The sequence below is a fragment of the Periophthalmus magnuspinnatus genome, chromosome 20, assembly GCF_009829125.3.
Source record: "Periophthalmus magnuspinnatus isolate fPerMag1 chromosome 20, fPerMag1.2.pri, whole genome shotgun sequence".
In the NCBI taxonomy this organism is placed as follows: Eukaryota; Metazoa; Chordata; class Actinopteri; order Gobiiformes; family Gobiidae; genus Periophthalmus; species Periophthalmus magnuspinnatus.
This window is the reverse complement of record NC_047145.1, coordinates 10,264,750-10,283,353: the sequence shown is the minus strand read 5'-3', so window position 1 is coordinate 10,283,353 and position 18,604 is coordinate 10,264,750. Positions and strand designations below refer to the sequence as shown.

Below are 18,604 nucleotides of genomic sequence, written 5' to 3'. Positions count from 1 at the left end.
TTTAAATAATCAAGTTTTGGTTTTTTTTTATGATGTTTAGCATTTTGGAGAGCAGAAAAGTTGGCAATGGTTTATATAAATATATATAAAATCAGATCATTTAAATCAACTTTGCCTTGATGCAACTCATAGCATCCTACTTGATTCGTGAGTTACCAAAGCCACTTTCTGCTGTCCATGGTGCTGATATACGCCAGTCTTTTGAGCGGTGCTTTCTTCACAAACGACTAAAATATTTCTTTTCTGTTAACAAACGGACTCTTTTCAAGAACTTAACTGTGCATTACATAACCATTTCAATTGATTTTTTTCACAATCATGTGTCTTATGTCTTATTCCCAATATCTTACCATTGCAAGGCATCGACCTCGTGGCGCAACGGTAGCGCGTCTGACTCCAGATCAGAAGGTTGCGTGTTCAAATCACGTCGGGGTCAAATCTTTTATGATTTTGGCAATTGTGTAAATTTGTTCTGGTAGAATGTAGCTCAATAAAAGATGGCATGCATTTACTTTTTAAACGAAAGATTATTTAGAAATTCTATTTATTGTTTGTCCACATGGTTATGTTATAGCTGTAAAATGAAGGCTGGCTTGTAGAGTAGAGTAGATGTGAAATTTAGAAAAGAAAATGTACATAATATTGAAATAATTCGTCGTAATAATTACATATATCTCTATTTCGTTCAAATTCAAGCCGTATATTCCAAAACGAAAACATGCAATACTTTATAAATCCAGCGGGTGGTGCTATTTTCCCTTTAAACCTTAGAGTGTCGAGAGTGTAATTTGTAACTCAATGTACCACACTGCAGCATTCAGATGACATGCCCCTGAGCAAATGTCAAGATTTATGATTAAACAAATACAGGCCCATAAATACAGGTGACACCACAAAAATGACTTGCTCAGATTTTATCATCTTTTATTTTGTGATTGACTGATTGAGCTTTGTGTTTTCATATCATGTCACAAAATAGCAGAAAGCTGACATGAATGGAAAGAGCAACCGAATGGAAATTACTTGAGAAGCTATAATAAAATTAAAAGATAAAATTATATAAAATGTAATAAGATAAGTAAGGCCTATATTTGTGAACAAACAGGTCTGCTCCTATTATAGAACCTATAGAACAGAGTACAGAACCCCCAATTTTAAAGATGACAACAGATTTTGAAATAATTTATAATAATCAAATCAATTTACAATTTCAAATAGTGAATTCTGCAGGTTCTGACCTTTCACCTGTCCATATACTGGACTAATGAAATACTTGTATGTCTCCCGTATCTGCAGGTTAAGGCGACCGGCAACTGGGAATGCACTTTTTCTATCAACACTATCACATGTGTACAGTTTTAGAAGTGCATTCTCAGTTGGTGAGGTAACAGCAGGGACAGACAGGTGTTGACAGTGTCCCACATACACTTGCATACACAAACATTTAAACACACACACACACACAAAGGTACAAACACATAGGGCTACAGTTGGGGCCATGTCACAGCCTGTCTGAAAATAAAGAGACTCCTGAATGACAGCTCCTCACGCTTTGCACAGCTCAGGGCACTTTCTCACCACTACAGACAGTATGGGAATCAGGTTATAATAATATATATATATATATATATATATATATATATATATATATATATATATATATATATATATATATATATATATATATATATATATATATATATATATATATATATATATATATATATATATATATATATATATATACATATATAGTACATTTAAACTACAAGTTAAGCTGAACAAAGTGCTTCACACAACATCAACAAAAACAGATATACATAAAATTGGCAAAGCAATAAAGCAATAAAACACTAAGAAATCCTGCTTAGCTTCCAGTCTCTTCTGGTCTTGGGCCTGGCCTTGGGCTCCAGTAACTTCCTCAAATATAGAGGACCCATAGCGTGCAGACATTTTAACACAATCAGTAACATTTTAAATTTCACCTGATATGAAATAGGAGCCAGTGCAGGTTGTGCAGCACAGGCGTGATGTGCTCTCGTCTCTTGGTTTTTGTGAGACAAGCTGCAGCATTCTGGATTCTGCAGCATTCTGTGATACATGGAGAAGAGACAAGATCATTGGTTATCTGTCCAAAATCAAACATCTCTCAACTCACTTTAATTTAATGCTTCTCTCAATCATACTACAGATGGGTCAGTCACAGCCAATGGAAACAAGACCTTGGCCCAGACGACACATCTTTATAAAAAAAAAAGTGTGTGGAGGATGTCTGTATCTGGTCACCTGTGAATCTCCCCGAGTTCAGATGGCCATGACTGACAGGTGGATTAACCAATCAGGGACATACACATACACGGTACGCCTGTTTCAAAACAAATATGGCTGCTTATAAGGAAAAAAAGAAACTGAAAACTGCAGATGAGCGAAGCACTAAAGTCTGTTAATCTGAGGTGAGAGAAATGTGACTTTGTTTGTAAATTAAATCTAAAGGCGACCAGTGAGCTCTTTTGTTTCACATGCATCACTGAAATAAACAAATCGTCACACACAAATCTGATCCTGTTATTCAATAAAGTGTTTAGACTGATAGAAATACACTGAAAAACATCCATTTTCATTCAACAGATGTCCCCTGTAACTTTGCCTGGCAAAGTCACCATGGAGATATATACATTTATTGCCATACAGTGGAATTTTTAAAGGTTTTAAAGGTATTATATATTATGCAAAATTGACTCTTGTGAATTTTAAGCCATGTTATAGTGTTGGTACCTCCTCAAAACCATACCTGGAGTTGTGTTTTGTTTCATTGTAGTGAAGGAGTATGGAGTTTAAATCATAATGGAGCACTTCCTGTATCATCACAAGGTGGAACAGAGTGTTTTTTTTACTTTTAAGAGAAGAACTCAGCCTAAATATGCAGGGTTTGGGTTGGGTTTCATTCACACATGTTTAACACTCAATGCCAGGTGTGTTTTTAATGAGGAAACAACATTATAAGAATATAGAAAATTTTGTAATATGGACTTTTTGAAGAAGTAGAATGAATTTAAAATAAATAAATACTTTTTAACCTGGTCAGAGGGGTCCACTAACACTTTCGTCCCCCCTCCTCCCTGCATTCCACATGTGCACCAGACACAACTGAATCATCAGAGCCTTATATCTATAGGTTCAAAACACCATGGGATTCTTAGCACCATTGCAACATTTACTTTCCAGAGCTTTTAATCTGGTTCTCATTCATTATGTTACTCAAATGTTTCGCTCTTGCATGTTTGAGCAGTCCTGTATTGTCCTGCATTAGAGTTTGAGTGAAAATTCAGACTTAGGATCAGCCATTTTTCAAAACAAACTAACATAAATGAAACCTGCTGCTTGCTATAGTAAAATTCCATTAGCTTTGCAGTTTTGAACAAGTCAGTTGTTAAAAAGGGCCCATATGATGCTATTTTCTGATGTATGTTATAATGTTCATACAGGAAGTGCTCTATTGAGATTTAAAACTGCATTTTCACTAGAATCATTTGGATAATTTCAGCCCTGGAATTGCCACAAATCACAAAAATCACAAACACAAATCCAGTTATGTGTTAGCTTTTGATGAGGTAACAGCATTATAACATAGCTCAAAGCTCACAAGAGTCAATTTTGTGTAATATAGGAGCTTTAAATAAATATACAGTAGTTATTGTGTATATTCTTTGACTAAACTCTCACCAAACCGCTTCCACACAACTCAATGTGGTGAGAGCTAGCAAATAATAACAACCATGCCTTGGATTTACATTGTGTCTGTCAAAATGCTTAAAGCACATTACATTGCATTATTTATTCACTTCATACTTTGTGGTGGTAAGATACTACTGTAGCCACAACTGCCCTGGGACAGACAGACGGAACCGAGGCTGCCAATCTGCATCAACACTCACTCCCACATCATATTCATACTGAGGCAATTCATACTAAGGCAATGTGGGAGAAGTGTCTTGCCTGAGGACACAACAACAGAAAGCACTACTAAAGCCACTCTAACCCTAACCCTTTCTTGATGTAATGCCGTGTAGATCCTTGTCTCTCTCACTCTCTCATTGTCTTCTTCTGTGTTTTTGATGACTGGGGATTGATAAAGTTTTTGAATTTGAATCAAATGAGAGGATTCTACTGTATATATAAACATTTATATTGACCTCTGAAGCCAAGTAGGTTTAGGACTAGGAAGCACATGAATGGGAGAACACTGGGAATACCGCATCCTACACTGGGTTAGTCTGGTGCCATTGTGCCTGTAGGCAAGACACCAAACTTGCCAAGTATAAATGTGACGTGTTGAGCCAGCGCACTCGTAGTAGCTGGCCTGGAGAGTATCACTGTGGCGGATGATGAATGAGGCACTATTATTTATTTATTTATTTATTTATTTATTTATTTATTTATTTATTTATTTATTTATTTATTTATTTATTTATTTATTTATTTATTTATTTATTTATTTATGTTAATCATTATTTTTGAAGCACCTTATAGACCTGGTTTAGTCTTATTTTAGGCGGGTTTAACACTAATTTAGGCTTTATATGGTCTGGTGGAACTTGGAAAATCAAATATAATCATAAATGGTACGAAGATTAGAGAGATGTTATATTACCAATGACCTGATTACGTATGTGTTTTGTTACAGTTTTTAATCTCTCAAATAACAATACAACAACTTTGCATAAATAAAAGTTCAGGCATTATGAGACTTTCAGGGCCAACTACCAGGATATCTGCTGAACCGATATCTGATCCAGTACATTTTTCACTATAACTTATGATGCCTTATGGTTATTCAAACTGTAGCCCAGGAATACTTTGCTGGGGGTTAGATGATCGTATGATTCTATAGGAGAATAATATTTAAAACAGATGTAGCAAAAATGAGTATGGTTAAAACAAGTTCTTGAGTCTTGTCATTAAAACGGTCATATTACGCTGTTTTCTGAGCTGTATTATAATGTTGTTTCCTCGCAGGTATCTGTACTTTCTACTTCACTACATTTTTTAACTGGAAAAGTAAAAGTATTTTTCATTATTGTTTGAGACCTGCTGAAAAGATGAAGTTTTTTTTTGTTTTTTTTTATACTTTCATAATTTGAGCAAACAAAAATATACGAATAAAAGCTGCTAGAAAAAAAAAGATTCAGTTGTTTCTGTTGGACAAAATTCAGCACAAATCTTTATCAAAATCAACACATCTGAAGCTTTATAAGACCTGAAAATCTGAAAAAACTTTGACTTTTTACTCTTAGTACACTTTTAAACAGATACTTTAACAATTTTACTTAAGTACATTTTTCCATGTGATGTGACTTTTATTTTTACTTGAGTATTTTTTGCTCCGGTATCTGTACTTTTATTTAAGTAACAAAACTGAGCACTGATACAAAATGATATTGCCGACTTTTCCCATTTATAAGGCTATAAAACAATAAAACACAAATAACAGATGTTCAAAACTGATTTTGTTTTATTTTGTCATAATGCAAGGGCAAAGGGTCATGTTTGGAGGAGCCTTCGCGCTGGTAACACCTCCTCTGTTCCTCCACTTGTCTTTTCATCTGACTGGATCGCTGTGCCCTTTGTTCCTCACTTTTCTTAAGAGCCGACTCCAGATTCTTCTCAATTTTTTTCTCAGATGACTGCAGCTTTGGAGATAGCTCGTTCACCTTTCGGGACATTATCCAACTCTTTCTCTTTCTTTTGGAGCATGTCGTTGACTATTTGCGACTCCGACTCTGTTAGTTTCATTTTTGCTGTGATGTTTTTGGCGTTGCGAAGCTCCTGTTTCAGCTGTACATTCTCCTGTACTGTGCTGGTGTACAGGTTTTGGATCTGTTTATGTGCGCTGATGTGGGCACGATGGAAATCAGTCAGATGCTGGAGTTTTTTGTTCGTCTTTTGAAGGGCATCAGTGAGGTTTTGGAGCTCCAAATCTTTCTCTTGGTCAATCCTCTCCTGGGTCTTGAGCCTACGGTGCAATGATTGTCTTATTTGTACCTGATCTGCGAGCTTGGCCCTTGTTCGCTCCAAGTCTTCACGAAGCTCCCTGACCAGAGCGCTCTCGTCCAGGGGTGCTAGTACCTGGACCGGACTTCTTTCCTCTGGGTTTGAGGAGTCCTGGATGTTGGGAGGCACCAGTTGGGTCTCCTTGGGCTCTTGATTGTCCCGTGATGGCGTGGGGCAGAGCAGAGCCTCCAGGTTGAAGTCCTCATCGTAGAGGTGGGCGTCGTCCTCAGATGTGTACAGGTACCAAGGCTTCATGGTGAAAGTAGTCGAGGTATCGTTGTTTGCTTGCGTATCCATCGGTGCACTGAGAAGTTATGAACCAAATCTGTGGGCTACTTCACAGCACAACATCTCATTCTACAGTCTGACATCATCGACTCATGACATGCAAATTTTAGATTCTGTCAAAATGGTGATCTATTGTTTTAACGTTGGTGTAGAGAGTGTTGAAATCTATTAATTTATTACACATTATGAATTCAATATTATATTATCAAATACTGACTGACTAAAAATGCATCATTATCGACCTGTTGGCAGCATTTAAAGCTTTTTACGCTATTTTCTGATCTATGTTATAATGTTTCTGCATCAAAAACAGACCTGGAGTTGTGTTTTGTTTCATTCACACATGTTTAACACACAAAGCTGCATATTTAGGCAAAGTTCTTCCTACTGAACAATAGGTAAACGGTAGCTGTTAACTTGAAAACTACCACTTCATGACATCACAAAGTGGAACAGAGCATTTTGAGCTTTGGAGAAGTAGACAGACTAATAATAAAGGATCACTCAAACATGTGTGAATGAAACAAAATACAACTCCGGGTATGTTTTTGAGGGGGTAACGGCATTATGACGTGGCTTGCAGTTCTCAAGAATCATTTTAGTATAATATAGGACCTTTGACATCATCTTCATTCCAGTGGCATCTGGTCAGAGCAATAAAGAGACGCAGTGGTTGTCCAATAAAATCTAACCTGTTTTCCTTTCACTTCTGTCTGTTTGAAGCGTGGTTGAAGTCACTGTGTCCTTTAGTACACCCGACTGGTCCCTGAGCACACTGCAGCAATCATGATCTATGTTCTATGTTCTTATTAATATATCCGATAGAAGTAGTTTATATTTTTGCCTAGAGGGGGCGCCAGAGATATGCAAACATCCACGTGAGAAAGCAAAACTGCAATTAAAATCTGATAATTGTTGATACATGGTTGTTACATTGAGACCTGGGATGTTGTCACACTTTCTGTCATTCCTGTTTAATGTTGTGAAGCAAACTGAAAAAAAATGCAAAATGTACCAAATGCAAAAGCAACATCTTAGTTATTTCTATCCTTCCATCCAATACACGCCCAGAGTAGTAAGAGCTAAAAAGCATGTTTGTAAGACAGTGACACAACACATGACCCATATAAAATGCAATAGGTAATTATGATGTTGTGTAAATTTCTTGGAAAGTTATAACAACATATTGCATGTAAGAAAATACATAATAATAATAATAATAATAATAATAATAATAATAATAATAATAATAATAATAATAATAATAATGATGATGATGATGATTATTATTATTATTATTATTATTATTATTTTGTGATTTTTTTTTAAATTTAATTATAATGCAATGTAAAGCCACACCTTCAAAAATGTAATATTTATCCATCATTTATCTACATTTGGTGTGTCTGTTACATCAATAAAAAGCTAAAATTACTGTCTGGCAAAACTTAAGTGTATTGTAAGTATATTAAGAACAATGCAAACAACACAGGAAACACGAAAAATTTCTTCTGGTTGTTTATTTCCTGAACACAAGGGCTACTGTAGGCCACGCCAAAACAAGAGAAGAACAACAGCAGTCTCAGCTCACTAGAGCCAGTCTCCAAAACAGACCAGTAACTGACCAATAAAATCATAACATCAGCTTGTCGTCATAGCAACCAAGTGTCACATACAAAAGCAGTTACATTAACAACAGCATACCACTATACACTAAATAACACTTTTTTAATAAATACACTTTTTTTTTGCCTCAAGACTTAATTCATAATGAACAAATAGTTAATTAAGGATGATTCAGGCTTAGTAATGACCAATATCTTAACCCTAACACCTAACCCTTAAAACAGGAGTTACTAAACCTGGTTATTTCCTAATAAACTATTTGTTCATTATGGTAACAAGCTACATAATTAAGGTGTAGTTATTATAAAGTGGTAAAAGGAGTTAATATTAGTATATGAAGAATGGAAAAAAAAAGATAAAAAAATACATTGAAGTGTATTTCAACAATCAGAGTCGTGCTCGTGTTGATGTCCTTGGCCGTCTCACATCCTCCGTATCCCTCCACCATGAGGCCCTATATACAAAGAGCCATTGAAGTTCATGTTATCTCACAGAATGGAGGATGCTCTGCTTTATCACAAGTGGGTCAGAGCACATCCAGCCCAGGGCAAAATCCCTCCACCGCTCAAGAACTTACCCTAAATGTCCATATACAGTGAGCACAAGTAAATATGAGAGAGTTTGGAGAATATGTGCTGAGTCTGTAAATGAGCCTTACATGAAACATGTTTTCATGTCTGTTATAGACAACATTTTGAGAACTTATTTCAAAGCATGGGATATTTTTATTTAAATTGTTAATGGCTATGGTCCGACCTTGTCATAATTCAGATACCCATATGTTACTGGCAAATCTAATTCAACGGATTAAAAAGTGTTTTAATGTTTGGATTTTCCGGTAATAGGTCACTTTTAAAAACATTTTTGTAACTAATTAACTGTCCTTGTTTGTTCAGACAGGGCATATCATAATTCTAGATGTCAAATAAACACAAACAGTAGTTACTCTGTGATCTTTCTGTGTCAGTGCTGAGAAGAATACTTTGTTTAGTTTGGTTATAGAATACTGAATATTAAAGCATACATTAAAATGCATTTTTGTTACTGTGCTCTGTACCAGAATACACTTAATGAATATGTATTTAGAATAGCCTACATTTTGGCCTGTTTAGTTACCCAACACTCTAAGCAGTGATGGGAAGAATACTTTGAAAATGTTTTTAGTAACAGAATACCAAAATTAAAATGTATATTGTAACATATTCTGTTACATAGTCCATTCAGAATGCTGTATGCTCAATATCGGTGCTTGGAATACTTTTACACAGAGTTGGATTATATTATTGTAATAATTTAAACAATGAGATATAATTGCAAACAGCTTGATAACTGTTGTTTCGTATTCACTTATGTTCAATTAGAGACAAAAACGTAACTCAAAATTAATATTCAGAATATGTATTTTCAGTACAGTATTCAGTTCGTTCCCAACTGATTGTAAGTGGAGTTTGCATGTTCTCCCTGTATCGTCCTTGGTGCTCTTTCCTTCCAGGTAGGTGCTCCTGACCAAGATCATGACACAACATCTGGAGATATGTCCCTGCAGAGCACCTCACCACTGCTCCTGAGGCTGGGTCAAATGCAGAGGATTATATCCCCAAGGACAAATGTGTGTTTATATTAATTTGTATCTCAGTGTTTAAACCTGTAGGTCAGTGGTTCTCTCCCAGCACGTGTGTAGCTGTGTCCTTGGGCAAGACACTTCGTCCACCTTGCCTTTGAACATGAAGTATGAGTGATTTAGTGAGTGGTTGGTGGGGAAAATAATGCATAAAATCATATAGCTGCTCTTTCTCTCTTAGATTTCTACATTTTCTATTTAAAAAAATCACAATCCAACACGTTTATCCTATTACTTTTTACGCATCAACCCAAACCACTAATCAAAACTTTCCCTTTGTGTCCATTTGGCATCTTGCTCTTCCTCGTTAACCCCGCGCAACAATGACACGATTCATCCACCCGTTTATCCAACAACACCCTGCCATAAATCATACAGTATGTCAACACCCAAATCTCACAACTTTCTCTTAAACTCCCGAACTCCCCAAAACGAAAACAAACTTCTCTGACAACAGCTTTTTTTTTTTTTTTTCCTTTTCCGCAGCTTAACCTGTCCAACCCTTGTGCTGTTTGCGCCGCTGGCTGAGTGTCAGACAGGCAGAGGCGGCATTCTTTTAGCTTGCCGGAACATGCACCCATCTCTGCGCGCTCTCTCCTCTGCAGCCCCGTGAAGTCGCGCTCTCTCTCGCTCACTCGATCCACTTGGGAACTTTGTCAGAGCGAACCAACGTCGCCTAAACTAACGACAACCAGACGTGGACGCCACCCTATTGCCGCGCGCTTCCATTTGGATCTTACGCATTTCGGATTTTTACGCATTTGGAGACGTACTGCCATGACTCGTGTTCCTTCTTAATAACTGGATTTATAACCGACTTTTTACGCGCTACGAGGATGTCTATCGTCGCTTTTGTCGCGTTTCCAGCAGTAACCTTTTGAGAATGAAAGTTACGGTGTGTTTTGGGAGGACGCGAGTGGTGGTCCCGTGCGGGAATGGGGACATCAAGGTACAAAATCTCATCGAACAAGCCGCGATGAGGTACAAGAAGGCGATTGCGAAGGTAAGCCCGTTTTTGAACTCGTTTTACGCAGCCTAAACATGGCGCTTTTCATCCCGGTAAAGAATAAGAGGGAAAGTGTGGGTAGAGTTGTGCCAGCGGTGCGTCCTGGACTTGGGTGACACTTGGGGAAGGGGAAGAAGAGATGAGAGGGAGGGATTGATGGATGGATGGCTAGACGGAGGGGGGTAGGAACTTTTCTTTGTTGTTGGAAAAGAGAGGAAGAGAATGGAGAGAGAAAGACACACACAGAGAGAGAGAGAAAGAGAGAGAGGTTGCGTAACGTTAGTCAGCAGTTCTCGACGCTGTCAAAAGTCTTGTGTGCATTTGTAGAGGAGTACAGGAGGTTAGGGAGTAATGAGGGAGAGAGAGAGACGGAGAGAAAGAAAGAGAGACAGAGAGAATGACGCTATAATGGGAGCGTACACGTGGTGGAGTGACCGCTGACTCTAAGAAGGACATTTGTGCGTAAAGAGGCTTTTAAACTATAAAACCACTATCGGTTTAAATACTTAACTATTCAGTTTTCATGTTCAGTTTTGGTACTACTACTACTACTACTACTACTATTACTACTACTACTACTACTACTACTCCTATTACGATTTTACAAGTGTGGCTACATGTGTTGGAGTAACCACAGACTGTACAGGACATACTAGAATTGTGTGTTAAAAGACGTTGTTTAGTTCCTTCTACTATAGGGTAAATACTATATGCTATTCAGTTTTCATTGTCAAGTTAGGTACTACTACTACTACTGCTGCTGCTACTACTGCTACTACTGCTACTACTAGACTTCCATTAATGACATAAAGTATCTGAGTTATACAAATGAGAGCAATAAATACCACTGTACTACTGCTACTACTACTACTACTACTACTACTACTACTACTACTACTACTACTACTACTGTTGTCTACTACTACTGCCCACTACTACTACTACTACTACTGATTACTATTACTACTACTACTGCCTACTATTATTACTTTTACTACTACCTACTACTACTACTACTGTCTACTACTACTACCACCACTACTGTCTACAGCTACTACTGCCCACTACTACTACTACTACTACTGCTGACTACTACCTACTACTACCACCACTACTGTCTACTGCTACTACTACTACTACTACTATTACTACTGCTACTACTACTATTACTACTACTACTACTACTACTACTACTACTACTGACTTCTACTACTACTACTACTACTACTACTACTAGTAACTACTGCTACTACTAGTATTACTATTACTACTGTCTACAACTATTACTACTTCTACTACCACGACTACGAGCCTACCTGCAAGTCTACTACTACCACTACATACCAGCTTCTAGACGTACAACACCTCACCTTACCTACCAGTACTTCTACAAACCCAGCCATAACTAGACATACCACAAAGGAAACTGTTAGGTATTGTTTTAGTGTGACATTTACATTTATTCCAGTACAAATAAAACAGCCTATACAGAATACTTTGCTGCAGACAGGCTACTTCAATTAGAAATGAGTAAAGTAGGAATAGTAGTAACAATAATGCATTAGTATTGTAGTTGCAGAAGTGGTAGCAGATGCAGAAGTACTTTTCACTTCTATTTGTATACTATTTGGATACTTCCACCAGCTCTTGTGCCTGTAGGATCTTTAAAGTAGCCTGGCTGTACTGGGACACTGATGTCTCTCCTTGTACCCGGTACTCACTGTAGTGAATGAGTTTAGGCTTGGTGCTGTTGCCATGGTTACCCGTCTCCCCCTGTGCCAAACCAGTGCCATTCTTATTGTTGTCACGATCTTGTACTCAAGGAACAACCCTCGAGATGGGACATTGAGATGGGACATTGAGATGGGACGTTTGATCACCCCTGTAACCCTGTCGCAACCGATAAGGAAATAACCACAGATAACATGATAATTTTGGACAAGTTGAAAGTAACAACTGGACAATAATGAAATAAATCAGAGGTTCTCAAACTTTTCACACCAAGTACCAACAAAGATTAGGTTTTCAGAATGGGACCAGATCTAAAAAGTCTATAACCGGACTATTCCAGGTTTAATCCAGAGCTAACCCAGGTCTGACAGCATAGTGCATCATTTCCACTGTAGTTCTAAGTAGACATAGACCAATATGTTTTTTCTTTCATGCTAATTGTTTAAAATCTAGAGCAACCGACAGCCGATAAGCTCTGCCGATATTTTTGGGTCGATTTGTGGGTCACATTTTGATTATTTTCCCCAAATTATGTGATTTAAATTTACTACAAACTCACCCACAGTCCTTTTTTTAACCACAAACCTGTAAAGGAGTAAAATAGTCATGTTTTCTGTTGTTAGTTAAGTGTTCAAATACAAATGTATGTGTATTCTTTGAGCAGCCAAAACAAAATATTGGCCTGTGCTGGAGATTTAAGACCGATAACGAATGTGGTAAAATGTATCGGCCAATTGATATATCAGTCTGTGTCTTGTTCTAAGCAAGAAATTATCCAAAGGAGGACAAAAAAGTGAATAAAATGGACTCTAAATCAGGCAAACTCACGAACTGAAGAGCCACCTGAAGGAGCTTACGTACCACCAGCGGCCATTATTACTAACATTATATTATTGGCTGTTTTTTATATCTTTGGCCCAACAACGAACATTTTCTCTGATAATGTAATAACCGCAGCCACTAATAACGGTGCGTTCCTGCTCTGACGGTTCTTTTGGCTCTTTAAAGGGATCTGACTCTTTTGAATTGGTTGATTTTAAAGAAGTAAAAGAAAATGTCAGTTCTCCAGCTGACAAAATTGAATTTGACTGAGGGACTTCATTTGAAAGAGCCGTTTAAAAGACTGGCTCTTTTACTATGTATTTATATGACAAAAGCGAGAACTAACTTTATCTACAAACCAAGACTCAGATTTGTTTAAAATGCTTCAGACTGAGAGTGGGAGTGTGTTTACCTTTAAAATGATGAATAAACTAAATAAAATGTCTTACTGCAATAATAATGATTAAAAACCAGTTATTATGATGTTTTTTGTGCTAAAAGCTCTCACTCGTGTTGCTGATTCTTGTTTTCAGCATCAGTTAGAGTAAAATCATACTAATTAGAAATAAAGAGATCCGGATGTAACCGTTCACGTTAAGGAATCGTTCAAAAGAGCCGACTTGTTCACGAGCGTCACATCACTAATTTAGTCCTGACCCAGTTAAACCTGTGTCTGATTATGCCTTAGTAGTACTGGTATTTAAACACATGCCATTCTTGTAGGAACAGTGACTTTGTATTGTCTTCATAGGAAGTACTCACAGACAGGTCAAAGCCAGGAGGATTAAGTGATGATACTCGTCTCAAGAGAAAGGAAACAGGAGCAGATTTGTAAAGCACAGGCTATTAAAGTAATAATAGAGTCACTTATAACTTCCAAACAATTGCAATGACTAAAGTTTCTTCATTTGTGATTGGCTCTTTGATTATGATCACAGTTTTAATTAAACTGTGAGAATTGTTTAATGAGTCAAACCATCTATGAGAAATATATGTGTTTATTTATTTAAAGTTAGTTATTTTAGAAAAACACTGAAGTGAAGTACAAGTGGTTTATGTCAGTGTTTTCTAACCTGAGATACTCGGGTCTCTGGGAGTACAAGAGCACTTGCCAGGGGGTACATCCTTTATGTTTCTGTAGGGTAATAAATAAATTTAAAAAGACAATATAATAGTTATTATTGGCTATAAAAAGGCTGTGAAGCACTGGTTTCTGTCATGTGTCGACATGTACGATCAAATCAAGATGTTATCTAAAGACCTACGTGCTTTATTAACATCACCGCACAAGATGTAGGCTGACATGTGGAGTTTCAATTTTGCTACTACTGCTGCTGCTAGAACTACTACTACTACTACTACTACTACTACTACTACTGCTGCTGCTACAACTACGACTACTGCTGGTGCTACAACTACTACTACTACTGCTGCTGCTACAACTACTACTGCTGCTGCTGCTACAACTACTACGACTACTACTGCTGCTACAACTACTACTACTACTACTGCTGCTGCTACAACTACTACTACTACTGCTGCTGCTACAACTACTACGACTACTGCTGCTGCTACAACTACTACTACTACTACTGCTGCTGCTACAACTACTACTACTACTGCTGCTGCTACAACTACTACTACTACTACTGCTGCTGCTACAACTACTACTACTACTGCTGCTGCTACAACTACTATGACTACTGCTGCTGCTACAACTACTACTACTACTACTGCTGCTGCTACAACTATTACTACTACTGCTGCTGCTACAACTACTACTACTACTGCTGCTGCTACAACTACTACTACTACTGCTGCTGCTACAACTACTACTGCTGCTGCTGCTACAACTACTACGACTACTGCTGCTGCTACAACTACTACGACTACTGCTGCTGCTACAACTACTACTACTACTACTGCTGCTGCTACAACTACTACTACTACTGCTGCTGCTACAACTACTACTACTACTGCTGCTGCTACAACTACTACTACTACTGCTGCTGCTACAACTACTACTACTACTGCTGCTACTACAACTACTACTGCTGCTGCTGCTACAACTACTACTGCTGCTGCTATAACTACTACGACTGCTGCTGCTACAACTACTACGACTACTGCTGCTGCTCCAACTACTACTACTACTGCTGCTACTACAACTATTACTGCTGCTGCTACAACTACTGCTGCTGCTGTTACTACTACTACTACTGCTGCTGCTGGTGCTACAACTACTACACCTGCTGCTACTACTACTGCTACTAATGCTATTACTGCCTCTGCTACTACTCCTCCTAGTTATACTGCTACCATTATCAATAATGTTTCTCACAATTTAATTTGACTTGTACTTTTTTGTACTTTATTAGACACATTAATCTTACAAATATGTCTAGTGTGTTATAGTACATACAGTAACAATAAGCAGTGGTCATACAGAGGTGCACTATGTAATATTTTCACATGCTTGACTCCATGAAGTTATGGACATATACTTGAAACGACATATACTTTAATGACAAGTATATGTCATTAAACAACAGTATTTTGCATTTATTAAATACACTGGAGTACACTTTTTTTTCTCAAATGCATACCTTGCATTCTTATTGAAAACAACATCTCCTCTCCACAGATTTGACCTATAAGTGAGCCTAGTGGTGTCACCCTCTTGTCCAGGTAGAGCATTTCATATCTATGGGGATAAGCAGGTGGAGGACCAGTATGAAAACACCTTTAAACATCACACTATACCAGTACTTCTGTTTATGTGGATTTATGCCATTTCTGTCCAAATATAGATATTCATTAAACTAGGAGTAAAAATACATAGAGCTGCAATCATGTTGATGTTATGAGGGTGGAATATGCACAAGAGCCCCATCAGACTGTGGTTAATCTCCATAATTGACTCTTCAGTGTGTCAGTCAAGTCTCAAGTACCGCAGCCAATCAGGTTTCAGTATGCAGGGTCACAGCCAATCACCTCCTCACACTCCTCAGCCCTTAGCTCTACATTGAACTATGAATAAAATACAAGTTTGGTGATTTGTCATCTTAGAATACAGATATACTACCAAAGCCTGAAAAAAATAAATAAATCATGTCCTTGAGCAAGACATTTTATAATACACTACTTAAGATGAGGAGATCGGGTAACAAAGACATTGTGTATATTTTTGTATCACCAATGACTTTTGACTTCAACATAAAGTCCACTGGAGAATCAAAACAGCTTATTTACATGCATAGTATATTTTAAACAGTAGTATTAAACTACCACTATATATGGATCATTACATAACATTTTGTTCATTTTAAACAGCAATATTGATCTAAAACGGATTAATAACAGAAACAGATGCATGGATTTCCTGTTTTAAACTGAGAACTGAGAAACCCGGCCTCCTCATAGTGGCATTTCACCTTAGTAAACAGTGGATTTTCATTTACATGTTTCTATTGTTGAAAATTGGTTATGTGGCATTATTTATTTATTTATTTATTTATTTTTTATTTTTATTTCTTTTATATTTTTATTTATTTATTTATTTTATTTTATTATATTTTTTTTATTTTTTGTCATAATCAAGTGAATACAGAGATGTGAACAGAGATAGGGGGTAGGTGTAAACAGACGTTTACTGTACATGCTTATACCTTTATATTTCACAATAGTAGTAATATACAAGTGAAGTAGTAGTACAAACAGCAGCACTTATGTTCTTGTTTATATACTTACATAGTTCTCTAAGTACAAAACATAGACACTGGACCTCTGGCAATGTTGAAAAGATGCCCTGACTTGTACAAGCTATTTCTGGGTTAAACGCTATTTCCATTAGTCATTTACCTGAACTGAAATCAACATTTTTGCAGTAATAACATGTTTAATAGTAGTAGTAGTAGTACATTTGCAGTCGTAGAATAGACTTACGCATACATTTAATTGCATCTGTGCAGTCTTGCTAAATGTAGCTAAGTGTTCAATTATAGACGTGTGTGTCACATTCTCAGCTCAAAGGAAACATGCCCCAGCATTTCCCTGAGGAGGTAAATACACAAATGAAAAAATATCCCGGGGACATACATCTGCAGTACTACAGTTACAAATACAGATACAATAATAATGACATTTACATGGTTGCACTTGTCCTGGTTTACTTCCAGTTTTTATGTGGTGCATGTGGTCGGGATTCTCACCACAAAGCAAGAAGGTTCAGTTCTCAGATAATGTGGGTAATAATACATCACCTTAACATATACTTTAACATGTGTACATGTCGTAACCGGTGAGTGTAGCGGACCAAGGGATGCAGACTCGGGGCAGATTTACGGTGTTTATTGACAAAAGGTGCAGAAATGGGACAAGGTACGAACAGGAGGTGATCCAGAGGTGAGCAGGTGAGCAGGTGACAGGGACCGGGGACATGAAGGGACCACAGGACGACAGGCAGACCAGACGGGCGTAGGGCAGAGCGGGCAGGAGACATCCAGGGCCGGAGCACGACAGGAACACAGGGATGACAGGAACGCAGGCACGACAGGAACAAGTGGAAGGACCATCATTTACTCCACAAACATAAAAAAACACAAAAAACACAAAAACCTTATTCTGTATAAAAAGTAGTTTAGATGTGTACAAACATGTTCTGAAATGTGATTCGTGTGTTAGTTTGTCAGCTCATATTTCAGTCGTTTAGTCAAATATTCTGGACTTATTTTGAACTCAATCCTTTATTGAAACATACGTCGCAGTTGTAATTATGATCTCAATACCTGTCTAAAAACGTGATAATTTTTTCCAATTCATTCAGCCCTATCTATAAGAGTGAATGAATGCACATATAAAAAAGTACAACTGGTATTTGCTGATTTGGTTGGGACAGTGCATGTTACTGAACTTGGTATTTTCAGTAGCACAGATTGGCAGCCTCACTTCTGTCAGTCTACCCCAGGGCAGCAGTGGCTACAATAGAAGCTAACCACCACCACTGAGTATGACGTGAATGCAGTATTTACTGTAAAGCGCTTTGGGTGTCTTGAAAGACGCTATATAACTCCAATAGTAAGTTAGTAATTCTCAAGGTGGTACTACTTCTACTTAGTTAGCACTATACTTAACTGTATAGTATGAATTTATAATACAAAACCTTATCTTATGTGAAAAAAAGACACACACATATATATTTTTGTCAATAATTTGGTGTAGTGACAAAAGTAATTAGACTGCTGTCAGTAATGCACAATTCTACACTTCAAATCAGAATCACAAAATGTTTTATTACAGATGTCAGTGAACTAGGAACTTGCTTTGCCGATATGGAACGACATAAAACAATGAATAATATGCTATAATAAAGGCATGCATGATCTGAAAGCTGCTGTAGTAAAAAAAAAAGAAAGAAAAGAACTAGCTCATTTTAAACTTTTTGCAGTGGTCCAAAGTTG

General features: G+C 37.2%; 1 protein-coding gene and 1 non-coding gene across 2 annotated transcripts in view; both read left to right on the top strand.

Moving 5' to 3' along the window:
* The first annotated feature begins 364 nt into the window (after positions 1-364).
* trnaw-cca (transfer RNA tryptophan (anticodon CCA)) lies at positions 365-436 on the top strand. Its single transcript has one exon. It is a non-coding gene; the product is annotated as a tRNA-Trp (tRNA).
* Positions 437-10,160: 9,724 nt separating this feature from the next.
* Positions 10,161-18,604, top strand: part of LOC117388682 (partitioning defective 3 homolog) — a 513,479-nt gene continuing 505,035 nt past the window's right edge. The window contains exon 1 of the mRNA XM_033986268.2: positions 10,161-10,589. Within this exon, the coding sequence (XP_033842159.2) occupies positions 10,470-10,589 (120 nt within the window). The 5' untranslated portion in view covers positions 10,161-10,469. The remainder of the gene's footprint in view (positions 10,590-18,604) is intronic.